At 40.3% G+C, this 27,426-nt stretch overlaps 1 protein-coding gene across 2 annotated transcripts in view; it reads left to right on the top strand.

Annotated features, from left to right (window-relative positions):
- The window catches only part of CALCB (calcitonin related polypeptide beta), a 165,105-nt gene that overhangs the window by 21,174 nt on the left and 116,505 nt on the right, over positions 1 to 27,426 (top strand). For both annotated transcript variants that reach the window (XM_074401134.1, XM_039471026.2), the window contains one exon: positions 5,190 to 5,256. In XM_074401134.1, the coding sequence (XP_074257235.1) occupies positions 5,190 to 5,256 (67 nt within the window). The remainder of the gene's footprint in view (positions 1 to 5,189; positions 5,257 to 27,426) is intronic.

The following is a 27,426-nucleotide window of genomic DNA, read 5'->3' on the forward strand; positions in this document are numbered from 1 at the left end:
TCTAATTTAAACATAATTAAATAGCAACTATACTGAGTTTTCTAAATGTCCCTCTGGGCAGAGGCTCTGGGGACACATGTTTATTTTCCATTCTTTTACCTCAACTGACTCCCCTTTTCCCTTTGCCTGACTAATTCCTATCTATTAGGTCTTGGCAGAGCCATAACTTCAGACAACATGCATCTAGACTATGTAGGTGGCAGTGCCATCTCAATGCCAAGCACAAGAGTACTTGACAAATATGATAGCTAAATAAATGATGTTGAATGAATGTGTGGGTGAGTGAGTGAATGAAGGGATGTTGTGGGGAGATTCAGGGTAAGTTCTCAGGGGAAGGTCAAGAGTAAAAAAGGGAATTAATTACAAAGCTATAATAATAGCTATGTTCTTTGATTTAAGCGGTGTTCTTTGGCATTAAGCTATAATAAAAGCTGTGTTCTTTGACATCTGTTTTCAAAAGATGCAGCCCACTTAGCATCCAGATCTTAAATAATAATTTTATATTTATATATTATTCTTCAATAAAAGGAAGCAGGAATCCTTGAATAAATGGATGACTCTAAGGCTGGGGCAGGGAGAATATAAAATAAATTTGGAGCGTCTTGTAGTGCCAGAAATTAAGGAAGTACTTAAGTGTCTCTAAATGTGGGCTGCATTTACTTACTGACTCTCATGTGACAAAGAGAATATGGAAAGGGAAAAATAGTAACTTTGGTAACAGGAAAACCTGGCAGACACTGCCTTAACCAAGTGATCAAGATTAACATTACCAGTGATAAATATTAGTAAACGTAAACTTCTCTATATGAGGAAATGAGAAAGACGCCTCACTTCTGGGACATTCTTTCCCAAGATCTCTAGCCTCAATTTAGTCATGAGAAAACATCACTCAAATTTGGGGACAGTCTAAAAAATACTGACCAGTGTATTCCAAAGTGTCAAGGTAATGAAAAACAAGGAAGGACTGAGAAGCTGTTGAAGACTCAGGGGAGACTAAGGAGACGTGACAACTAAATTGCAACATGACATACTGGAAAGATAAAGGACGTTATTGGAAAAACTGGTGAAATCTTAATAAATTCTGTAGTTTGTTAATATTACTCTGTACCAGTGTTAATTTCTTAGTTTTGATAAAGGACCATGGTGAAGGGTATATGGGAACTCTGTATTATCTTTGCAACTCTCGATAAATCTAAATTTATTTCAAAATAAAGTTTTTTTTGATGCCATGCAAGGCTTGGCTGCAGGGTTTGTTTGTGGAGAATACTAATGCTGGGAGCAGGGAAGCTTGTCTGATTTGGGATTCACGAAATCTTAGCCCTCTAGCAATGCATATATAATGCTACCTTTTTCTGCATAACTTTTTTGATTTTTACGTAAGGATTTCACATCCTTAAATTCCTTTGACCTTCTCCATCAAGAGGAAGCATAGGAAATGAAGTACTTTAGTACTGCTTTAGGATAAAATGAATAACCTCACATATAATATGCAAAATTAGACATCTGAAGTGTGGTCTCCCTTAGAGGCTGACCTAATAGAAGACTGTGACATCATTAATACACTAAGGGAAGAATCTGACAATTGTGGCAAATAAGTCCAGAAAAACGATAGCCAAACATCGTATATTTGTTAGCTTATTTCTAGCAGGGCCGGGGGAAAGCATACTCTAGTGGTTTCTCATACACTCAACCAACAGGATCTTGCCTTTGGTAAAGATCAATACCTCAGGCTATTGTAATTTCTTTGTTCTGATTCTCTCTCTAAACAAATTATTAAGTGCAAAAAAAAAGGAAAGTGAGAATTTATGAATTTATTTGCTTATCATTGTGCTAGGTAATTTAAATGCTTTATGTTTTTAAATTATTTCAAAACACTATGAAGTCGGCATTCTTGTTCCTTAATTTACGTGTGCAAATCAGAGAGAGATTAAGCAAACACACCTGATTACATAGTAAATGGTAGAGCTGGGATTCAAACCAAGATGATTCAATGCCTTGGCTCATGCTGTTCCTACTGCCAGATGGCAAGTACAGTCTTCCCTTGGTGTATGTGGAGGACTGATTTCAGAAATCCCTGTGTATGTTGAAATCCACACATACTCAGTTTCTGGAGCCCGAAACCCAAGTATAGAAAAAGTCTGCCCTCTGTATATGCAGGTTTCATATCCCGGGAACACTGTAGTTTCAATCTGTGTTTGGATTGGTTGAAAAAAGCCCACATATAAGTGGACCTGTGCAGTTCATAACTCATGTTGTTCAAGGGTGATATGGACTTCTGGCAAAACTGCCCTTTGGGATTGCATTTTGGAAAACACCTGGTTTAGAAGAAGGAAATCTTACTTTCCTAGTGTGACCCTGTTTTATATTTTGGTTATAGGAATAGTCATGTAAATGATATTGGGTCAAGAAACACAAGGATTTTTTTGCTGGGAGACTCTGGGCTCTTCCTCTAAGAGGGTTTTCAGAGACATTCTTTTCTGTCTTCTGGAATATGCATGATGTCATGCTAGACCCCTACTTACTCCAATAGTAGTGGCACTGTGTCCAAGAGGCTGAAGAGGAGACCGGAACCAGCAAACTCGACATAGAGATTTTTGGAGACTAACATACAGGGCCGTCCAAGAGAGGGGAGCTGGGCAGAAAAACTGCTCCTATTAGTAAAAAGTATGCAGGTTATATAGTATTTTCAAATAGCAACTTCCGCCTACCAAACCTTAGTTAGCAATCCCCATTTAACCCAAAACAAAGCATCTCGATTCCCTGAATTCCAAGGAATGGGTGGGGGTTAGATGTCCTTTCTAGATAAGGAGTGAACTGGATTTATCAGCTTGGAACCCTGAACACATTCTTATTAGACCATAAGGTTGTTCTCAGGGTATGCTTGAGTTATTGCTGTCAGGTGCATCTGCCCTACATATGAGAAAGGGTGCAGCACAGGGTGTGGATAAAGAAGCCAACTACCACTAATTTTACTTTGCCACAGTGATATGTGGACCAAAGAGGTCAAAATAAATGGTATGTTTGCTGTTCCCACCCTACCTCATGAGCTCATAGATCGCTTTTATTATTAACACAGTTTGAGTTGGATTTTCATTTATTTACAACTGAAATAATCTTACAGACAACTTCCAAACTAATTTTTCTGAAAGTTAGCTGGTGAATAAGGTAATCACATAGCTTACTGTTCAAATCAAGAACATTTTGAGAGAAAGTGGGAACTATTAACAACTGTTCTGGGCAAACTGAGATATGTGGACACTCAGCTTGTGAGGCATAAGCTAGTTGCTAATTCTGTCTGTGGATAAGCTTTGAAACTCTGAGCAATTAATTTCAGATCTCTAGATATAATTTTTCTATATGTAAAATGAAATATGACATTCTGTGAGTTTAAGTTGTTTCTCTCTATACTATTCTGCACTCCCTTCTGCAGTAAGAGTCTGAAGCGCTATAATGTTCTGTAGAGTAGATATTACAACAACAACAGCAGCAGCAACAATAATAATAATGTAAGTCAACCATTGCAGCAATAATGCATCACAAACCACCACAAAAATCTCAGTAGCTCACAACGACAGTTATTTTTCTTGCTGATCAATCTGCAGATAAGTTGTGGTTTGTTTGATCTCGGCTGGGCTGACTTGGCCAGGTTGAGGTTAGAATGCTCCATGTGTTTCCATTTCTGTATCCAGGCTGAAGAAACAATGACCATTTGGGTCATACTCTTCTCATGGCAGAGGGAGGAACCTCCAAGAGGTTAGAAGAAATCATTCAAGCACATTTAAAAGCTGTCTGACATGACATATGTTACATCCACTCACATTCCATTGACCAAGCAAGTTGTATGGCCACGCTCAGTGTTAACCATGAGCATCACCATGCACTACTCCAAGACAAAGATATTGAAAAGTCATGTAGTGAAGGGCTTAGATATATAAATCTATTATGGGGTAGAAGTAAAGAATTAATAATCCAATGTAACATCCTCCATACACTTGGCACTCACTAGGTGCCAGGCTCTTAAGATACATGATATCATTTAATCTTCACAGCAAGTATATGGGACAGATACTATTAGTATTTGTTGTATGAATGAGCATTTGCCAATTGTATACCTACTGGGCTATGTGCTATGGCTACTATGCAAAACAGTTCTGATATTCAGTTGGCTGGATATCAGTCAGGATAGCTGGAGGAGTCTGTTAGGCATGAAGAGGAAGCTGGAATTATTTCCTAAACTCACATCAGCAATGATGCACATCTGAACCCAGACAATTGATGAACAAGAGAGCCTTGACTTCCATAGAGATAGACCTAGTGTAGATGCCTTTTCTCCCTTCACCTCCCACTCATCACCTGTGGGCATCACTCTTTAGGGTTACTTCCTATAGGGCACCACTGGATACCTTCTCTTTCCCTTCTCCCAACATACAAGCTCAGTAGAAGCTTCACAGGCTAACACACTGAATGTTTGCTAGTTAGGGTTTTGCTCCTCTGCCATTTTCATATTAATATTACAAAAGCACCAGTGAACAATAATTACAAACCACAAAACATAATAATCAGAAGATGGTGCACTTGATGTCTGGAGGTTCTTATGATGGGATTCCTAGCACAAGGAAAAACCTAATTAGGGGAAAATCTGGGACAAGGGTGATTTCCAGTCACTGTTCAAATAGTTTTTCCTCCCACTAATTTCCCAAGACCATTTTGATGTCATAAGCCTGGAGACTCAAATCCTGAGTCTTTTGCCAACTCATTATCCTTTAAAGGGATGGGTGAGAAAACCTTTTTTTCTGTTTAATAAATAATGCACTCTAACAATTAATACAAGATGTCAGGGCACATAACTTTATTTCATCCAACATTTACTGAATATCTACTATATGCCAGGCAATGAGCTAGGTACAAGTGACAATCTTACCATCAGGGTCACACACAGACCAGTGTGAAGAGAGGTACATATGTACAGATTTAACCTTAATAAAGAGTGCTCTATTTGAGATATAAACAAGTGATATGAAACAGAAGAGAGAATAATTCTTTCTTTTTTGAAGAGAGGAGCAGAAAGAGTAGATGCCATTTTATCTGAGCCCTGAAATCGAAGACAGAAGAGGTAGAATAACATTGTAGGAAGAGGTTCAACATGTAAAATGGCACAAAATAATAAAAGTATGACTTGTCTCTTTCAGAGTCCTGAGGCTACGGACCTACTGTGGGATAGAGCAGCATGGGTTGAATTTTGTCCCCCTCAGAAAGGTATGTTGAAGTCTTAAACTCAGAAGTGACTATTTGGATATAGGATATAGCATAGTACCCAATAATTAGGTTTTAAACCTTGTTCTTCTCTCTCCCTTTCAGTAGTTACCAGTGTCAGTTGTTGCCATCTTTATGTCCATAAGTACCCAATGTTTAGCTCCCACGTATAAGTGAGGACATGTGGTAATTAGTTTTCTGTTCCTGCATTCATTTGCTTAGATAATGGCCTCCAGCTGCATCCATGTTGCTGCAAAGGACGTTATTTCATTCTTCTTTATGGCTGCATAGTATTCATAGTGTGTATGTACCACATTTTCTTTATTCAATCCACTGTTGATGGACACCTGGGTTGATTCCATGTCTTTGCTATTGTGAATAGTGCTGTGATTAATAAACAAATGCATATGACTTTTGGTAGAATGATTTATTTTCTTTTGGATATATGCTCAGTAATGGGGTTGGTGGGTCAAATGGTAGTTCTGTTTTGGGTTCATCAAGAAATCTACAATCTGTTTCCACAGTGGCTGAACTAATTTACATTCCCACCAATAGTGAATAAGCATTCCTTTTTTTCCACAGCCTCACCACCATCTGTTTTTTTTTTTTTTTTTTTTTCTGTAATAGCCATTCTGATTGGCGTGAGATGGTATCTCATTGTGGTTTTGATTTGCATTTCTCTGATAATTAGTGATGTTGGAACATTTTTTTCATATATTGGTTGCTTGTGTGTTTTCTTTTGAGAGGTGTCTGTTCATGTATTTTGCTCACTTTTAAATATGGTTGTTTTTTGCTTGTTGAATTGGTTAAATATTTTTATCGATTCTGTATATTTGACCTGTGTTGGATGCATAGTTTGCAAATATTTTCCCTTATTCTGTAGGCTGTCTGCTTACTCTGTCAATAGTTTCTCTTTCTATGCAGAAGCTCTTTAGTTTAATTAGGTCACATTTGTCAATTTTTTTTGTTGTTGTTGTTGCCATTGCTTTCGAGGCAAGTCCCCGTGTCTTCATGGAAAGAGTTATAAAAATTAGTGATCATTTAAAATCTATCAGACCAACCCTTACAACTGGGGTAGGGGTAACCAATTTCACCCAAACCACAGGCTTCTAAGCAGAATGAACATCACAGAGAAAGCTGGCTAGAGGCTGAAGAGGAGGCTGAAATGTCGTGGCAATTATACATCAATAAAACTGGCCAAAATGAAAAGAAATTAGGCTGTAGGGGGCTTTGTATGACATACTTTGTATGACATACTAAGTATACTTGATCTTCTAGGCTCATGATTCTTCATGATTGATGAATATGATGCATTCCCATTAGTAACCATGATTTAAAAGTGATTTACTGCAATTGTTATTCTCAATATGCAGAGTAGGGTGAGAAATGTTTCCTACAAGGACTGCATCAGACTCTCCATCTATTGGGAGGAGGGTGGTAGACCTACCTTAATTGTTACTCCCAGTTCTAGGTGATGGGGAGTTACTGATGCCTTGATCCTAAGTGCAAGGGAGATTTTCTGCTTTGAAATCCAGTCTGAAGTTGCCCCTATAAGAGTTCTGGTTTAAATTCACATATTCCTGCCTTCATTTCCCTCAGTGTGCACATATGCTGCTAGTTTGGGACTATCCTGTTTCTAGCAGTACACTGTCTCCATAAGCAACATTTCTTCCTGAAGGCCAAGTCCTTGGGGCTCAGTCTATTCCTGGGTACTCACACATCATTCTCATTGCCATGGCTTTATCCTGCTTTCTAACCTTCAGAAGGACAGTTCCCATCCATACAACGTGTTTTTGGATCTCAATTTGGTGAATGGCCACAATCCAATTCTTTTATTTCACAGAAGTCTCCTTCATATATACTCCATCTAGCATAGTCTCCAATACCTAGACAAATATGAACATAAACTTACTGAGCAAGAGGAGGGTGATATCTTTGTGGCGTCTGAGCTGTGGTTACAGTGTTCTGCCATGTGTACATATTTACCTCTGCTGTTGGGTTGAATACAACTTGTAAAAGAAACATGGGATTTCCCTTGTTTATGGTGTAAATAAATAAATAAATTTGTTGAGTAAGTGAATTAATAATGGATAAATAAGATAACCCTGTGCAGCATCCCTCTAGGATGAAAAAGCATGGTGACATGGAAAATGTTCCCTGGTGGACAACTTTCCTACTCTTCACTCAGAGCCCAGGAAAGTACTAATACAAGTGGCTGTAAAGCGTCTTAATCTTGGATCCTCTCCATACACGGTGGAGGATACCTGAGCCAAGAGGAAGAGTTTAGAACAATGAGAATATCTGTTAAACTGGCTAGGAATAAGGTTCTGAGCAATACTTTGGCGTACTGGAGCAGAGCTGGGATAAGGGTGTGGTGGATGGATGATAAAAAGTGTTGTAGGAGGGAGTGAGCAGGGAAGAGTCCCTTCATCACCTCCCCAAGGGCCCTTCCTAATAGAAAATCTCACCATGGAGCACACAGATTTGTTTCTGCAGGACCCCTGGCTGTGCCTCCCTGATGAGAAGTGGCTAGTTTACAAAAATGACTTGAAGCCTTAAGTGTCCCTGACTTAATTCAGTGCTGCTGCTCCATTTGGATGCTCATTTCTGCTTCCACGCCTCATTAGAGGCAGCTCTTGCTCACTTCCATTTGGCTAACAAGCATGAGCACTGGAGGAAATGGAGGTTATTTACAGTAAATTATTAAATTAGAACCAGGAGCAACAGCAGCTGCTACCGCTGTCTCATAGGCCAATCCCAGGGCAGCTCAAAATGGCTAGGATTGTTTAATCTGCAGAGTCCATTAGAGCTGTCAACAAGGGCAGTGTGGAAAGCAGTTGAAGGGTGTGGCTTGACTGCAGCTTTAGAAACAGTCCTAGTATGGAGAGGAGGTATCTAGGGGATGAAGGTTAAGAGGGAGAGGCAGCAAGGCTGATCTGGCTGGCCTTCCTGCCTGCTCCTCAAGGACTTCTAACTCAATGGTTTCTCACCACCCTTCGATGCACATTGGAATCTCCTGGGGGGTCTTTACAAAATGCTGATAACTGGATCCCCCTCCTCACCCAAATTCTAACTAAGTCAATCTGGGAGTCAGTGTTAGGAAGCTCCCCAGGTAGGAAGGCTAGAAGGGAATGGAGAGATTTTACTATATCACAGTGGAAAGCTGGAAGGACTCATACAAAACCCAGATTCTTAGGTGAAGAAACAAGAGGAAAAGGTCTGCTACCTGGCTTAGCAACAAAGAGAGGACCAGAAACTCTTGAGTTCTCAGGTCAATTGATTTTTCCATTTAACACTCTTCTTTCACTTACCAGTCATGTGATCTTTGCCAAGTCTCTGTTTTCTCATTGGTAAAATGGGTATAGTCATTTATTCTACTATTTCTTACTTACAGAGGGTCAATGTTAAAAACAAAATGCTTGTTCTTCAGTGCCAAAGAGAAGAACTAGCACTCAGACAAATAATTTTCTCAGCAAGACAATTTACTTTTATAGAAGGGTATGTCTCACAGATGGGCAATGGTGAGAGCACATCTGAACAGGGGAGCAGAAGGGTTCTTATCCCTGATGCAGGTAGCTCCTACTGCTGTGTTGTTCCCCTATTGGCTAAGGTTGGACCACATAGTCTAAGCTAATTCTAATTGGATTTTAAAGTGAGCAGGAGTATAGGCCAGAGTGGCAGGGTGAGCAGTTTAGCAAGAAAGATGGTTACACAAGTAACTAAAGATGACTCAGGTTAGAGCATGTAACCAGAGGTGAGTCAGGAGGAGCAGATGACCCAAGAGTACAGATATGAACTGATTAGAGCTGGCAAGGAGGTTGTTTACTAAAACTAGAGGCAAGGAGAGGAAAGGAACAAGGAAGTTAAACTTTAAAATAGTTAACAAAAAACACAAAAGCTGAACATACTGGCATACTGATTATTTGAAGAGAAATTTGGAACTCATTAACTCATTGTATTCAACAGTCAGAGTTGATGAAGATGTTCCTGAAGATAGTGGGGAGAGAACAAAGAGCAGAGATAGGGTTTTTAAGTGCAAGACTTTAGAAGAGTTTATCTAAATCAATGGTCCCCAACCTTTTTGGCACCAGGGACTGGTTTCATGGAAGACAATTTTTCCACAGACCAGGGTTAGTGAGGAGTGGTTTCAGGATGATATAAAGTGCAGTATATTTATTGTGCACTTTCTTTCTGTTATTATTACACTGTAATATATAATGAAATAATCATACAACTCACCATAATGTAGAATCAGTGGGAGTCCTGATCATGTTTTCCTGAAACTAGATGGTCCCATCTGGGGGTGATAGGAGACAATGACACCTGAAGTGTGTTGCTTATGTCCAGTGTACTCTGTAATCCCATTTTGGTTGCTGTCACTGCAGAAAATCCTGCTTCACAAAGATAGGGTGTTGGAAATGGAAGCAGCTTTTCAATGCTATTGTGGCAATCTCGGGATATCCTGCCTCAACTTTAATCCAGAATGTAAGGAGATTTTAAATTGGCTCAAACATACTTTTAAGGTCACCATCATTTACTGTCTCAAGCAGTTGATCCCCTTCTAGCATGGACAAAGTTGATTCACTTGCCTTATTCAAAATGGGTCACAGATCCATTCCTTTCCAGTTTGGGGGTTTTCGTGGTTGAAAAGTAATGCTCAGACTCTTTTGAAAGCTGAGATAGGTGATCATACACCAGCTTGGAGAAAGATGTCCTGGCTCAGTCTCTTTCAAAATCTCTGCTAATGTTTGAAACATGTCAAAAATCCCAATGTTCACTTGTCACCTCCATAATTCCAATTTGGCTTTGAATGCAGCCACTTTATCCACTGACTTGAACATAGTTGTTTTCCCCTGGCATGACAGATTGAATTTATTAGGCAGGTTGAATATGTCACCCAAGTTAACAAGTTTTGTGACCCATTCTGTGTTACTGAAATGTGCTGCCAGTGGTGACTGTTTCTCTAAAAGAAATCTCTGGAGTGGCTCTCATAGCTCAAAAACTCTGGCCAGTGATCTTCCTTTAGGAAGCCATCTCTTTTCTGTGTATAAGAGGTGTTTCTGTGCTTTGTGTCCATCTCCTCACAAAGCTGTATAAACAGATGTGAATTAAGGGCATGTACTTTAATGTGTTTGATAATTTTAATCACATTCCACAAAACATTGTTAAGTTCAGAAGACATTTTTCAGCTAGCCAGCATTTCTCTATGGCTGATGCAGTGCACAGAGACTCACATTCAGAAGCACCTCTTTGACCTGAGTAGTGAAACCAGAAATCTGTCCAGTCATGGCAGCTACTCTATCCGTGCATATACTGACACCAAATGACCAACCCACATGTCCTGATATGTAATCATTCAAGGACTTGGATAAATCTGCAGCTGTGCTGTCAGTTGGCAATAAAAGTGCATGTAACACATCCCCATGCACATCCTCCTGAAAATATATTGCACAAAAACAAGTGTCTTTGCCTTGTTATCAACTTGGTAGACTTGTCAACCTGGGTTGCATACCATGGTGACTAACTAATCCTCTCTAACAATTGTGCCTCAGTATCCTCTGATATTTCATCAATTCATCTAGTTATGGTGCTAGCTGAAAGAGGAACACATGCCACCTTTTGACTGCAGCCTCTCCTAAAAGTTCATGAAATGTCCTTAGCAGCAGGCAGGATCAACTCTTCACCATTAGGATTTTTACTAATTTTGGCTAGAACTAGCTTGTAGGCTTACCAAAACCGACTGAGATAAATGCACAGTGCAGAAAAGAGGTGCAGATGAAAGTCATAAGTAAAATAATGGCTGGGTCACATGCAGACTAAATAAGTGTCAAATTCTGACTTAAAGCCTGCCATCAGATGCAGTGGTACAATTGAAGTACATCAACTCACTTGCCACTATGAAGCCTGCCATCAAATTCAGCTTAATTGTCACTTGCCGCTCACTGATAGGGTTTTGATATGTCTGTAAGCAGTTGATTTATTATGGTCTCTGTGGAGTCAAATCTCTCTGGTAACATTAATCTGTATTTGCAGCCATTCACCAGTGCTAGCATTTCTGCCTGGGCTCCACCTCAGATCACCAGGCATTAGATTCTCATAAGGAGTGTACACCCTAGATTCTTTGCATGTGCAGTTCACAGTAGGGTTTGCTCTCCTGCGAGAATCTAATGCCGCTGCTGATCTGCCAGGAAGTGGAGCTCAGGTTACAATGTGAGTGGTGGGGAGTGGCTGTAAATACAGATGCAGTTTTGTTTGCCTCACCACTCATCTTCTGCTCTGAGGCCCAGTTCTTAACAGGCCATGGACTGGTACTAGTCTGTGGCCCAAGGGTTGGCAATCCTTGTTCTAAATGGCAGGGGTGAGATAGAAATGGATGAAAAATAGAGTTTCAAAGAACTCTACTCTTTAATTTTTTTCACCAAAGAGTTGCAGTAAAATCTGGTCAGAGTGTTGTGAGGTCTCTGGTCAGGCTGCCTCTTTCCTTGCTGGAGTCAAATCTAGTCTCATTTGTCTGTTAAGGAGCCAATGGCCATTTTGCCTCTTCATGAGTGGTCATTTAGTTCACTAACACAAACCTAATTTGTAGTTAACAAGGTTGTCAGATGAATGAGTATGTGAACTCCTGGCTCCTTATAGACTTGGTCTCTGACCTACCTTCCTCAAACTCCTAAAAGGATAACCATGCTCATGAAATGCTACAATCCCAACCATCATACACGCTTGTACTAACATGCTTCACTGCCATACTTCACTTTACTTTCAGCCTTAATGATTCCAAAGAGAATTCTAATTCTTGATCCAAATGACTAAGGCACTCTCTTATAGAGCCTGTAATTCATTCCCCGCCTCCCTCCCTCCTTCTTTCCCTCCCTCTCCTTCCCTCTGCCTCCCTCTCCCTCCTTCTTCCCTCTCTCCCTTCCTTCCTTCCTTCCTTCCTTCCTGAATGGAGTAGACTTCAGAAAAAAACGTGTTAGTCTGAAGCCCTGCACAGAGCAGGGCTTATCCATACATGATATGCTCTGTGTTGAATTAAACCACAGGAATCTTAGCTACATACCTTGGAAGTCAGTATATGAAGTCTTGCGTTGCTCTGCCCCCTAAACTTTCATGCCCAGGGCACTTTGCCAACAGGCTCAGATGGGATACTAAAGGGCTCATGTAGTTGACCTCATTTACCAGGACAGGAACATGTTTTGGTTTTCATGAACCCAAGAGTAGTGCTACCTCTTTTGACCTCTTTGCCCCTATAATAATGAGATACAAGTTGTAGGGGAAAATGCAAACTGGGGATGGCTAGAAGAAGCCAGGGAGTCCCCTGGAGACTATCCAGACAGTAGCCACAGAGGCAAGGTCTGTATGCACTTGACATCAGAGAGGTTTGAGATTAGGAAACAATTATGGGCATGGGTTCCCCAGGCCAGATAGGAATGAAGAGGCAAGGAGAGGGGAGGGGGAAGGAAGGGGAGGGGAGGGGAGGAGAGGGGAAGGGAGGGGAGAGGAGGGGAAGGGAAGGAAGGAAATGGAAGGGACTTTTTGTTTTTGTTCTGGGAAAGCTGCTTCTAGACTGGAACTAGCAGTCAGGCTAGGACTGGTGCCCAAGGCAGCTATGAAGGTGACCTTTTCCAGGAAATCAGTGGCCCCAGCTATAAAGGTCGGAAGTCAGAGCTCATGGAGGCCTATGGCACATCCTTTGCACACCAGCCAGCATTACAGATTTTGGTCTGCTGTGTCCTACAGAGCTGCACTTGTCCCAGCAGAAGGATACCAAGGAGGGCTCTCAACCAGATTAAGGATAACCAGACCCTCCAGTAATGCACTTTGGGTCCTCATCCTCCCCAGGACAGTGCTTGAGCAACAGAGGCACCATGTTGAATTGCTGGTTCTGCCTAGGCAGCTTTGGGAGAAACTTTTAAGCTTCTGGACACCTCCTGAAGTAGCTTCTCGGAAATTAGAAGTATCTTGGGTTGATAGGTTGGATGGCATGGAAGGTAGGGCTTTCCTGCAGACTTGACTAGGGCTGTCTGTGAGGCTGCTATGTTTACTGTCAATGCCCAAGGTCTTCACACAGTTCTCAGCCTTGATAGTACTAGCATCTTCCTCTGCATATCATCCCCTCTAGAAATTGCAGCAGCCTTTATTATTGGGGCAAAATGTTAGAAGCAAAAACCACCTGATTTCAGACATTAAAGCAGTAGCAAGCTAGCAGCCTTGGGAAAGAGGAGAAAGGCAAGCTGAATCCAGCTGAGAAGACAGGCCCTGGGTCTCTATGTACCTACTCAAGTACAGGCTGGCCTCAGGAAAAAGTCCTTCTGTGGCTTGTCTTTTGGCACTAATATTCATTACCCGTGCAGGTCTCTCTCTCTCTCTCTCTCTCTCTCTCTCTCTCGGCTTCTGTCTTCCAAATAAAGCATTAAAACTTTATGTTTTGGGAGGCTGAGGCAGGTAGGTCACCTGAGGTCAGGCGTTCAAGACCAGCCTGGCCAACATGGTGAAACCCCATCCCTACTAAAAATACAAAAAGTAGCTGATAGTGGTGGTATGTACCTGTAATCCCACCTACTGGAGAGGCTGAGGCAGGATAATTGCTTGAACCCAGGAGGCGGAGGTTGCAGTGAGCTGAGATCACACCACTGCACTCCATCCTGCATGACAGAGTGAGACTCTGTCTCCAAAAAACAAAAGAAAACAAAAGCAAACAAAACTAGATCAGTTCAAGAGCTCTTGCAGTTCTAATACTCTGAGAGCTCCTCCTCGTGTTCTCTGCTCAGCCTGGACCCTGTCTCTGGCCTTCCTGTCTCCTCAGCCATTGCTATTCCTTCTCTCACCTGCCTTGCACTCTTGAGCCTGGGTTTCCTTTGCTTATTTTCTCACTGCGACCCAGAGATAGCTCATCTTTGCTGTATCTCTCTTGCTTGCCCGTTAACCATCTGTACTCAGCTATTAGCTAAGGTGTTCATTATAATTTGCATAGCTCTTAAGTGTTTCTGGAGCTCCTTCACAGAAATTCTGTCACTAATTTTCACAAAGAAACTTGACCTTCAAGAACCCTACAAAGCTCAGTCCCTAGGGGGCCAGTTTTAGTGACTGAACCTGAGGATTATATATGGATTGAGGCTTATTTCTTCTTACATTGACATGTCTATATGAGCTGAACTAGTTTCACATGAATATTTGCTTTCACAGGGATCTTTAAGAAATTACAATTCTTTTAAAATAGGAATTTATTGTTCTCCTCTTCCAATATTAAAAGCTGTAAACCAAATTATGTATTGCTGATTTAGGGGCTTTACTGCCACAGAAATTAGACTGTATTGATGTGATGCTCTGTTAGTTGCTTAAAGGGCAAATTTCCAGCCTGACCAGCTTAAAGCCTACAATCCCTTGAATCATTTTTCTCCAGGGGTCTCTGAATGGTCACTGGCTCCAGCCCTCCCTCATCTCTATAGCCAGTAGCTTTCAAGGAGACTATAGTGATGAGAAGCAAGCTTCTTAGGATTTATTAATCAAATATGAAAAAGGACCATTAAAGAACAGGCCTCCAGAGTGTCAGTAGCTAGCCCAAGACATTGCTTTTTAGAGCTGCAGAGGAGCAGTTGGCTTCTGGGCAAGATCTTGATTTCAATAAGAAAAAGTCAGGCAATGACTTTCTTGAGAGCAGAGGAAACTCAAGGACGTATTTTCCTTTGGTTGCTGAGGGAAAGCGTGGTGAGCAAGTACCCCGAATATTACCTGAGACTGGGTAGTTTATAAAGAAAAGAGATTTAGTTGACTCATAGTTCTGCAGGCTGTACAGGAGGCACGGTTGGAGAGACCTCAGGAAACTTATAATCATGGCAGAAGGCAAAGGGGAAACAAGCACATATTCACATGGCTGATGAGAGAGAGAGAGAGAGAGAGAGAGAGAGAAAGAAAGAAAGAAAGAAAGGGAAGGGAGAGGTGGTACACACTTTCAAACAACCAGATCTCGTGAGAACTGTATCATGAAAACAGCAAGGGGGAAGTCTGCCGTCATAATTCAGTCACCTCTTCCAGGCCCCCTCCTCTAACACTGGGAATTACAATTTGACATGAGATTTGGGTGGGGACACAGAGCTAAACCACATTCATTTAGCCCCTTCCCGTCCAAATCTCACGTCTTTCTCACATTTCAAAACACAATTCTGCCTTCCCAACAGTCCCCCAAAGTCTTAAGTCATTCTTGCATGAACTCAAAAGTCCAAATCTAAAGTCTCATCTGAGACAAGGCAAGTTCCTTTCACCACCTATGAGCCTGTAAAATCAGAAACAAGTTAGTTACCTCCACAGTACAATGGGAGTATAAGCACTGAGTAAATGCTCCTGTTCCAAAAGGGAAAAATTTTCCAAAACAAAGGGCTATAGGCCCCATGCAAGTCCAAAACCCAGCAGGGCAGTCATTAGATCTTAAAGCTCCCAAATAACCTCCTTGACTCCATATCTCACATCCAGGCCACACTGATGCAAGGGGTGGACTTCTAAGGCCTTGAACAGTTCCACCCTTGTGGCTCTGCAGGTTATAGGCCTTGTGGCTGCTTTCATGAGATGGTGTTAAGTGTCTGCAGGTTTCCCAGGTGTACGGTGTAAGCTGTCAGTGGATATATACCATTCTGAGGTCAGGAGGATGGTGGCTTTCTTCTCACAGCTCCACTAGGCAGTCAGTGCCCCAGTTGGGTGTCCACATTTTCCTTCTGTACTGCCCTAGCAGAGTGCTCTGCCCCTGCAGCAGACTTCTGCTTAGACATCCAGGTGTTTCCAGTTGTTTCCTCTGAAATCTTGGCAGAGGCTCCCAAACCTCAACTCTTGATCTCTGAACAGCTGCATGCTTAACACTTAACACCACGTGGAAGCTGCCAAGGTTTTGTACCCTCTGGAGCAGTGGCTTGAGACATATCTGAGGCCCTTTTAGCCATGGCTGGAGCTGGAGCAGCTGTGATGCAGGGCACCATGTCCAGAGGCTTCATAGAGCAGTGGGACCCTGGGCCTGGCTCATAAAACGATGTTTACCTCCTTGGCCTCCAGGCTTGTGATGGGAAAGACTGCTATAAGGGACTCTGAAATGCCTTCCAGGCATTTTTCCCATTGTTTTGGCTATTAACATTTGACACTTTATACTTATACAAATTTATGCAGCAGGCTTGAAATCCTCTCATGAAAATGTTTGTTTGCTTGCTTTTTCACTCTACTACATGGCTAGGCTGCAAATTTTCCGAGCTTTTATGCTCTGCTTCCCTTTTAAACATAAGGTCCAATTTCAGGTCATTTTTTTTGGCTTATACAAATGAGTGTAGGCTTTTGGAAGCAGCCAGGCAAAATCTTGAATGCCTCGTTGCTTAGAAATGTCTTCCACCAGATACACTAAATAAATTATCTCTTTCAAGTTCAAAGTTTAACAGATCCCTAAAGCAGGGGGACAATGCCACCAAACTCTTTGCTAATGCATAGCAAGAGTGACCTTTACTCCAGTTCCCAGTAAATTCCTCATCTCCATCTGAAACCTGAGCCCAGATTTCATTGTCCATATCACTATCAGCATTTTGTTCACAACAATTTAACGTCTCTAGGAAGTTTCCTCATCTTCCTGCCTTTTTCTGAGCTCTCCAAACTGATGCAACCTCTGTCCCTTACCCAGTTCCAAAGTTGCTTCCACATTTTCAGGTATCTTTATAGCAATACCCTACTCCCTACCCCACCTTATAGAAATACCCATTTAAAAAATTTTTAAGACAGGGTCTCAGCCTGTCACCCAGACTGGAGTGCAGTGGTGCGATCTCAGCTCACTGCAACCTCTGCCCCCTGGGTTCAAGTGATTCTCCAACCTTAGCCTCCTGAGTAGCTGGGACTACAGGCACATGCCACCATGCCCAGCTACTTTTTGTATTTTTTGGTAGAGACCAACTTTCACTATATTGGCCAGGCTTTTCTTGAACTCCTGACCTTAAGTTATCTCCCTGCCTCTGCCTCCCAAAGTGCTGGAATTACAGGCATTATCCATCACACCTGGTTTAATTTTCTTTACTAGTCTGTTCTCACATTGCTATAAAAACCTACTTGAGACTGGATAGTTTATAAAGAAAAGAGGTTTAGTTGACTCACAGATCTGCAGGCTGTACAGGAGGCATTGCTGGAATGGTCTCAGGAAACTTACAATCATGGTGGAAGGTGGAGGGGAAGCAAGCAAATCTTCACATGGTTGGTAGGAGGTGGAGGGGGGGAAGGGAGAGGAGCTACACACAGATTTCATGAGAACTGTATCATTAGAACAGCAAGGGGGAAGTCTGATCCCATGATTCAATAATCTCACATCAGGCTCCTCCTTCAACACTGGGAATTACAATTTGACATGGGATTTGGGTGGCGACAAATAGCCAAACCATATAATGTGGATATATGGAAAGAGATTTATTATGAGGGACTGGAGGGTCTGGAAGCTGGAGGCCCAGGTGGGCCAGTGGATAAATTCCAGTTCAAGCCTGAAGTCCCAAGAACTGGAGAGTCAATAGTGTAAGTAACGGTCTACATCTGAAAGCCAGGGAAACAGAAGTACTTACGTCCAAGGGCAGGAGAAGATAAATGCACCAGCTCAAGCAGAGAGAAGAAATTCACTTTCCTTCCACCTGTTTGTTCAATGCAGAGCCTCAGCAAACTGGATGATACCCACCCTCTTTGGTGAGGGTGATCTTCTTTGCTCAGTCTACCCATTCGAATGCTAATCTGTTCCAGAAACATCCTCACAGACATACACAGAAATAATGTTTTACCAGCTACCTGGGCATCCCTTAGTCCAGTCGAGTTGACATAAAATTAACCATTACAGTGCCCAAGGAGATATGACTTAAATGGTGGCAGGAGACCAGCTGCTTCCAGATATCTCTCATCCTTCCATGATGCTAGCTACCACTGGGGCTTTGCATTCCTTACTAGAGACTTAAGTTATGCCAAGCATAATCCTGGGGCTAAACATACAAAGTAAATAAGACCTAGCTCCTGACCTTATGGAACTTCTGGCTTATTTTGGAGCTTGATAGAACTAATTGACTGTGGGGTTAAATGATAATTAGTATAGGCTGTCCCCCAATATTTTGAGTTAGGAACTGAGTAGAAGCTCTGAAATGCTCACACTAGTTGCTTTCATACATGTTAGGAGGGAGTGTCCCAGCGTCTTTCAAAAGCCAGCACCTCTAGGCTCTGGGTCCACCCCCCAACTCACCCTCTAGTTTTTCACTCTTGCATCAATTTGCCCCTTTACACTGGATCACTCTCATCAGCATGCAAACATGTCTGTTTTCTACTTTTTTTTTTTTTTTTTTGAGATGGAGTCTCACTCTGTCACCCAGGCTGGAGTGCAGTGATGTGATCTTGGCTCACTGCAACCTCTGCCTCCCAGGTACAAGCAATTATCTGCCTCCACCTCTTGAGTAGCTGGGATTAGAAGTGCCCACCACCACGCCTGGCTAATTTTTGTATTTTTAGTAGAGATGGGGTTACACCATGTTGGACAGGCTGGTCTTGAACCCTTGACCTTGTGATTCACCCACCCAAATGTGATTCACGCCTCCCAAAATGCTGGGATTACAGGTGTGAGCTACTGTGACCGGCCAGTTTTCTGCTATTTTTAAGCCCTCTCTTTGACTTCTGATCTTACTGCTGTTTTATAGAAAAGTTATCTCTGTCACTTTTTCCTTGCCTCTCATTCTCTCTCCACCTGACATCAGTTGGGCCAGTGAAATGGCTCTCAGAAAGGTCAGTAAAGGTCTCCTTGTTGCCAAATCCAGGGGTTATATTTCTGGCTTCATTTTGTTTGATATCTCTAGCATTTTTTCACATAACTGGCTATTCCCTCTTTATTCAAATTTATATTGTTTTTTATGACTACACTTCACTGGCCACTTTTTCTTAATTTTCTTTCCTGGTCCTTCTTTTTCTTCTGAACCTCTAAATTTTAGAGAGCCCCAGTGTAATCACCCAAGGGAGTTCACCTTGGCCACCACCTAGACAGAGCTGATTTATCAAGATGGGAATTTTAATAGAGAAAGAGTAATTCACACAGAGCCAGCTGTGCAGGAGACCGAGTTTTGCTATTACTCAAATCAGTCTCCTGAAAACTTGAGGATCAGAGTTTTTAGGATAATTTGGTTGGCAGGGGCCAGTGAATTGGGAGTGCCAATTGGTTGGCTTGGGGATGAAGTCATAGGGAATTGAAGCAGTTCTCTTATGCTGAATCAGTTCCTGCGTGATGGCCCAACAACTGGTTGGGAGGTCCAGATGGGGCCATCTGGTTGTTAGAAATGTGAAAACCTGAAAAGACACTTCAAAAAGACCAATCTTAGGTTCACAATAGTGATGTTACATTTAAGAGTAATTGGGGAAGTTACAAATCTTGTAACCTCTGGAATAATGGCTGGTAATATTTAGAATTCCAGCTCCTCTCATTCTGACTTGGTGGCTGGTGGCCTTTCATTCATCTTACAAGAACAGTTTAGCCCTGGGGAATTGCTATTATTTAAACTATAAACTAAATTTCTTCCCAAGGCTAGTTTGGCCTGTGCCTAGGAATAGGTAAGGACAGTTTAGAGGTTAGAAGCAAGATGGAGTTGGTTAGATCTGATATCTTTCACTGTCATAATTTCTTCAATTACAATTTTGCAAAGGCAGTTTCACTGCCCCAGGCCCTCTACTCCTCTCTGCCCTCTTAATCTGAGTGAGCCTCTCTGCTTTCATGGCTTCAAATATTGCTGATGACTCCTAGATTTTGTTACCCTCTGAGCTCCAGATTTATAATTAAATTGCTTATTTGACTTCGCTGTTTAATACTTGACATAATGAAAACAAAAATATTGATTTCTGTGGATAATTAATTATCCACAAAACTGAGATAATTAGCTATCCTCCTGTGGGTAAATAGTTAGCAAAACTCTTCCCTTCTGCATAAGAACCTGACTTTCAAGCTTTTAGCTCCATTCTCTTAATAACCTGAAGATGGTTAGAATGTCAACTCTGTTACTAGGCAATATCACTTAGAGTGAAAATGACCCTGATAGGTAATCTAAACCTGGAGTGGGAGGAAGTATAAATGAACCATAAATGCCTCCTATGAGAACATGCTTGGGAGCTTCCCTGTGTGTGGCAATTCTTGTACTTGTCATGGCTCCTGTAGACAATGAAGCTATTAAGCTAGTGAAGCCCCTGCACTTGAGTTATATAGATGCAGAAAATCATAATGTGGTTCTGCCATGGTGAGCTTTTTTAGCTTTTCTCTGTTCAAAATTTCCATCATTCTTACTTTTATCGCTAAGAATTGAAAATCCTCCTAGATCTATATACTGCAATCTTCTTCACTGCTTTTGCTCTTCCTATTGTTGAACATTTAGGTTGTTTTCAATTTCTGCTATTATAGATAATGCTACAATGAAGAGCTTCATACATAAAGATTTGCCCTCCTTTTGAATTATCTCCTCATTCTAAATTACAATGAATAAAATTACTGGGTGTGAACAGTTTTATGATTTTCAATATATACTGCCATGTTCCTGTTTTATATCCAATGCCGGAAAGTATGTACACATTAATTTTACTGCAAAATATCTGGCACTAGTGTTATTACACATTCCTTGCCAAGTTAATAGATATAAAAACATATATTATTGTTTAATGTAAATTTTGTTGCACCCTCAACCCATGTTTGCTATATACATATTTTCTGTTTATGTCTTTGTCTGTTTGGCTATGAGAGCATTTATGGTATTTACAATATATTAGAATACATTTTATATATTATACATAGTAGTCAGTTTCTCTAGCATTTATGACAGATACTTCTGCTGTTTTCATTTTCATTATGATTAGTTTTTCTTAGACAGAAGTTATTATTGATCTTTTCCTTCACAAATTCTTTCCAAGATTCAAAGTTCAGACATTATCATCTAAATAAATCTATAAAAACTCTTGGTTCTATTCTGTGAAATTTATTCACATTAAATTATTTAACAAATTCCTAATTTTTAAATGTACATTTTGGATGTAACTTGATTTTTCCCCAAACTGGTAATCCAGTGGTAGCTTCAGAGTCTATATGTGGGTTACTGATGGAGCAACCTTGCTAAAAGGGTGGGTGGACTCCAGGTCTTGCAACTGTACTTCTACAGCAAGCACGTTGTTTTAATTTAGACCTCATGCCATTTGGTATCTTGGTGATAATCATAAGAATGATAAAGATCTTGAACAGAGAAAAGCTAAGAAGCTCTCCAAGCCAGAACCACATTATGATTTTCATGAGTCCTAGGAACTTTTGCTTTTATAAGTCCCTTTCTTCATAAAACATATTAAATATTATATTTTATTTATCATTATAAATATGATATTTATAATTATATTTTACAACTGCGTTATACTTCAGGATGAATTATTACATGTTCAGTATTATTGAATTATTACATGTTCAGTATTATTATTGTATTCTTTTTTCTTATTTTAAAAGAACTTAGAATGAAAACATTTTTGTGGGCTGCTAAACTGCCTTTTGTGCCTAGTGGATAAGTTGACCCTGCCCCAAATCACCCCTTAGCACGAATTAACTCTCTCTATCTAAATTATTGGGGCTGCTTCTTGCCTTTTTATTCTGTTCATCAGATAGATATTTCTGTCTTATTTAAGAACCACACTATTTAACCGTTATTATTTTTAATATCCTAATAGTTTTCAGAGCTGGCCTATATCCCCAGATTTCTTCTTTTTAAGTCTCTTGACAACCTATTTTTCCAAGTGAATTTTAGAATTACTCTGTTTATTTTAATAGAGTCCTCTTGAAGTTGCATTGTATTTGTAAGTTATCTCATGGAGAGATGACATCTTTATAGAGTTACAACAGTTTGCTATTCTGCTCTAGAAACAAAATATCATTACCATGCTACAGAGAGAGTTTAATGGGAATGGAGACAGAGGCAAGAAGTAGGGTAAAGAAGAACCTGCACTTTGTTACGGTGAGTGACCAACTAGGGGTGTTCAGTGAGTCTGGGACAAAAGCTCCCATGAACCAAGATAGCCCCAGAAGTAGGTCTCAAGTCAGCCCTGCAGGAAAAGTGCTTAGTTTATTCTTCAGATGAGGGGAAAGGGAATGCCCATAGGAAGAGACTTAAGATGATCCGTTTGGCCAAACCAACCTTTTCCCAATCTGGCATTCTAAAGCAGCTATAGTTTGGTAATATCAGTATTAGAGTTATAGGTAAGTTTAAAAAAGACATTTTGTTTTTCCATGCATGTATCCTTGAAGTCAATGAGTAGTGGTAGGAATAGAGGAGATGAGAAGGTAGAGGCTGACCAATATGGCAGCATGTTGAACCATCACTTATAACCATCTTGCTCCCCTTCCTTTTTTCTTCCATAAGAAACATTTTATTTATATTTTTATAATTTTTAAATATGAAAGACAGCCATTTAAGGACAGACTTGCAAAATTCAGAGGCCTTCCTCTCTAAATCCAAGTCTTTAGTGTTGAAAATGAAAAATCATGATACTTAAAGTGAATGACTTACAGGTGTTGTCTGCTGTGAATAGACGTAACTCTAATATAATGGCCATTAGAGGAAATTGAGTAACTTTAATGTAGAGAGAATTTGGATTTATATTATATTTTACAAGTCACATGCTGAGGTTATACTTGGCAAGCTATTTCCTTTTATGAATCATGAATAAGACCTAGGCTGGGAAGATTTTCATGCCTCCAAGTAAAAGATGAAAGGTGTGATCTGAAACCTAAAACTTCAAAATTTCAAAGGCAATGTTTTACTTCAATTTTAATGTTATGGGATACATTGGAGCAACTTACTGGAAAGTCTCTCTGTGGGTCTATGCCTGCCTGCTCATCATGCTCAGAAGTATACAGTTATCTTTATACTCAAAGAAGCACCCCTTCACTCCAAATAAATCAAATAATAATCTATATGTGTACTGGGGATACACGTTAGATTCCAACATTGATTAATGTTGGTCAGTATCTCTCTACACAAAGTATCATCCTATATTTGAGGTATATGAGTAGATTTTTAAAAGGGGCCAAACTGAACAAATAGAAAACAATTCTCTTAATGAAATAGGGAATGTAGCTTAAAGTTATCTTGAATTGATCATGTTCTTAAACATCAAATAGAAGTAAAAGTAAATTAATTCTAGAAAATATAAATTCAGGCTAATAAAAACACCCTGTTATTAAGTACCAATGAATGTGAACTAAAATTTAAAAATCACAAAAATATACATGAAGCAAGTCATCATAAACAAGAGTAATAAAAAATAAGAAACTAAAGATTCAGACCCACAAATAATGCAGATATAGGACTTATTGGTTTCAAAATAAATTTGTCTAATAATTTTGAATAAATTAAAAGTGATGCTGCAAGTTGAATTAATCATTTAGGGCTGCCATAGCAAAATACCACAGACTGAGTGGCTTAAACAATGGAAATCTATTTTCTCACAGTTCTAGAGTCTGGGAAATTCAAGATCGAGGTGGCAGCTGTTTTGGTACTTGATGAGGGCTCTCTTCCTGACTTGTAGATGGCTACCTTCTCACTGTGTCCTCATATGAAGGGGAGAAAATGCTGTTGTGTCTTTTCCTCTTCTTACAAGAGCGTTAGCCCTCTTAGATTAGGGCCCTACCCTTATGACTTCATTTAACCTTTATCATCTCCTCACAGACCTTATATCCAAATACAATTACACTGAGGGCTTAGAGCTTCAACATCAACATGTGAATTTTGGAGGACATAAATATTTAGTTTATAATACAAGTATACCTAAAAAAGTATCTACAAAAAAGTCTTAGATTGATTTGAAGAAAACCAAACAAAATTTTAGAAGCCAAAAAACCCTAAGAATTTAAAGATCAATAGGTAGGTTAAAGAGAATATTAAAGCTAAGGACAGAATTAATTATTTCAAAGACAGATTTAAAGGAATTCCTTAGATCCAGTAGTACAACAAGAAAATAGAGGCTGGGCATGGTTGCAGTGGCTTATGCCTGTAATCTCAGTATTTTGAGAGGCCAAGGCAGGCGGATCACCTGAGGTCAGGAGTTTGAGAACAGCCTGGCCAACATAATGAAACCCCATCTCTACTAAAACACAGAAAGTTTGCCTAGCATGATGGCACATGTCTGTAATCCCAGCTACTCAGGAGGCTGAGGCAAGAGAATCACTTGAACCCGGGAGGCAGAGGTTGTAGTGAGCTGAGATTGCGTCACTACACTCCAGCCTGGGCAACAGAGTGAGACTCTGTCTCAACAACAACAACAAAGACAAAGAGAATAGAAAATACGATATAAAAGTTAAAAACCTTGGTGGATAGTGTGAAGTCTAATGTCAACAAATCAAGTACAAGAAGGAGAGGATAGAGAGAATGTAAGAGAGGAAATATTGGAAAGGTAATGGAAATGAATTTTCCAGAAATAACAAACATTTACAACTCTTTAAATTCAGTAAGCCCTACAAATCTCAAAGCTAATTAATAAAAAGAAATTTATACCTAGGCACAAGTATATGAAATTGCAGAGATGTCTAAATGACAAAGAAAAGATCCTTTTTTTTAAAAAATTGCATTTTAGGTTTTGGGGTACATGTGAAGAACATGCAAGATTGTTGCATAGGTACACACATGGCAGTGTGATTTGCTGCCTTCCTTCCCCTCACCCATATCTGTCATTTCTCCCCATGCTGTCTCTGCCCACCTCCCCACCCCCTGTCTCTCCCCCATTTCCCCCCAATGGACCCCAGTGTGTAGTGCTCCCCTCCCTGTGTCCACGTGTTCTCATTGTTCAACACCTGCCTGTGAGTGAGAACATGCGGTGTTTGATTTTCTGCTCTTGTGTCAGTTTGCTGAGAATGATGGTTTCCAGGTTCATCCATGTCCCTACAAAGGACACGAACTCATCGTTTTTGATGTCTACGTAATATTTCATGGTGTATATGTACCACATTTTCCCTGTCCAGTCTATCATCGATGGGCATTTGGGTTGGTTCCAGGTCTTTGCTATTGTAAACAGTGCTGCAATGAACATTCGTGTGCATGTGTCCTTATAATAGAATGATTTATAATCCTTTGGATATATACCCAGTAGTGGGATTGCTGGGTCAAATGGAATTTCTATTTTTAGGTCATTGAGGAATCGCCACAGTGTCTTCCACAATGGTTGAACTAATTTACACTCCCACCAACAGTGTAAAAGTGTTCCTATTTCTCCACTTCCTCTCTAGCATCTGTTGTCTCCAGATTTTTTAATGATCACCATTCTAACTGGCATGAGATGGTATCTCAATGTAGTTTTGATTTGTATTTCTCTAAGGACCAGTGATGATGAGCATTTTTTCATGTTTGTTGGCCTCCTGTATGTCTGACAAAAAAAGATCTTAAAAGTAACTAGGACAAAAAGATTATCTGCAAATAAATACCAGTTAAACTAATAACTGATTTCTCAACAGCAACAGTGAAAGCCAGAAGATTGTACAATATCATTAAGGTGCTGAAAGAAAATAAAATATCAACCCAACTATATATGTGTGTGTGTTCAGAGAAAAGGGGCAAAATAAAAATACTTCAAAGAAATAAAAAGAAATTGAGTATTTACAATAAACAGACCTTCTATAAAGAATATTCTAAATCAAAGTTTTTCTATCTTTTCCTTTTTACTGACAGTATTGAAATGATCCTATATGCTTGTGTATTCAATGTGACACTCTTTTAGAAGTGGTAATTATTAGATCAGTGGGTATGCCTCTGCATTTTAAGTTGTGGCAGATACTACTAGGTTTTTCTTCAAAACAGCAGCACTAGAGCTCATCAGTCTTTTAACTTCTTTTCAGATAGGCTACACCAAGTGCTGAACTCAGTCAGGACCATATATATTTATATTCCAGGTACTCACTTGAATGTGATGAAACTCTTTTGCGATGGCTTGTCCTGAACTGGATGGGTGCTTTTGTCTTTTGCATTGACTTTAGTAATGGAGAGCCCTAAGTCCCCTGCTGCCAGCCTTCTCTTCACTGCCCCTCAGTGGGAGTCTTCATTACAGCAGCCCCTGTCACTCACTCACATTGATGGCCATGAGCAAAACTGCCATAACTTGTGATGATAATAGGGATTCTGAGTTATTCTGTTTCTCAGACATACATTTCTGTCTTATATAAGAACCTTCCCCAGGCAGCTTTTTCTGATTTTTCTTCTGAGAAGCTCTGAGACCAGTCCAGTATCTTATTTTGGTCAGGTCAAGAAGGGAGACAGTGTGGTCCTGTGTTCACAATCAATCAATAAACATATCTTAAGCTTCTGTTGTATAACACACTAGAAAGAGACACACAAATGTATAATTAAAACATAGTAACTCTTTTTTTTTTTTTTTTTTTTTTTTTTTTTTGAGACGGAGTTTCGCCCTTGTTACCCAGGCTGGAGTGCAATGGCGCGATCTCGGCTCACCGCAACCTCTGCCTCCTGGGGTCAGGCAATTCTCCTGCCTCAGCCTCCTGAGTAGCTGGGATTACAGGCACGCGCCACCATGCCCAGCTAATTTTTTGCACTTTTAGTAGAGACGGGGTTTCACCATGTTGACCAGGATGGTCTCGATCTCTCGACCTCGTGATCCACCCGCCTCGGCCTCCCAAAGTGCTGGGATTACAGGCTTGAGCCACCGCGCCCGGCGCAAAACATAGTAACTCTTAACATGAATTCAAACACAATACTACATCTGACTCTGCATACCTTGGACAATCATGCTCCTTGTCTGGACCTCTAATTTCTAAGACCTCCAATGGTCCTACTCCAATAGTATGCTGGTAAATGTTCAATTGTTGACTCTCTGAAAAAACAAATGTCTGTAAGTTTATTAGACATTTTACTGATATAAAGGGTGTATAGCACACAGTTTACAAATAATAAAATGTGCTATAATATTTATTGTAAATTATGTAGCCAATTGGTCCTCACAGAATGCTTTCATTGATTTTCGCTGAACTCTTGTACTGTACCATAGACAACCTATGCTTGTAAGTGATGACAGAATACAGCTCTGGCCTGAGTGTTGGTCAGTATTTTTTGTTTTCATATGTAGGACAAAAATGAAACAATAAATACATATGTTAGAACTTCATTCATTCGTCAGTGACATGATTAGCTT

This window comes from Saimiri boliviensis, chromosome 6 (genome assembly GCF_048565385.1).
Source record: "Saimiri boliviensis isolate mSaiBol1 chromosome 6, mSaiBol1.pri, whole genome shotgun sequence".
Classification (NCBI taxonomy): domain Eukaryota; kingdom Metazoa; phylum Chordata; class Mammalia; order Primates; family Cebidae; genus Saimiri; species Saimiri boliviensis.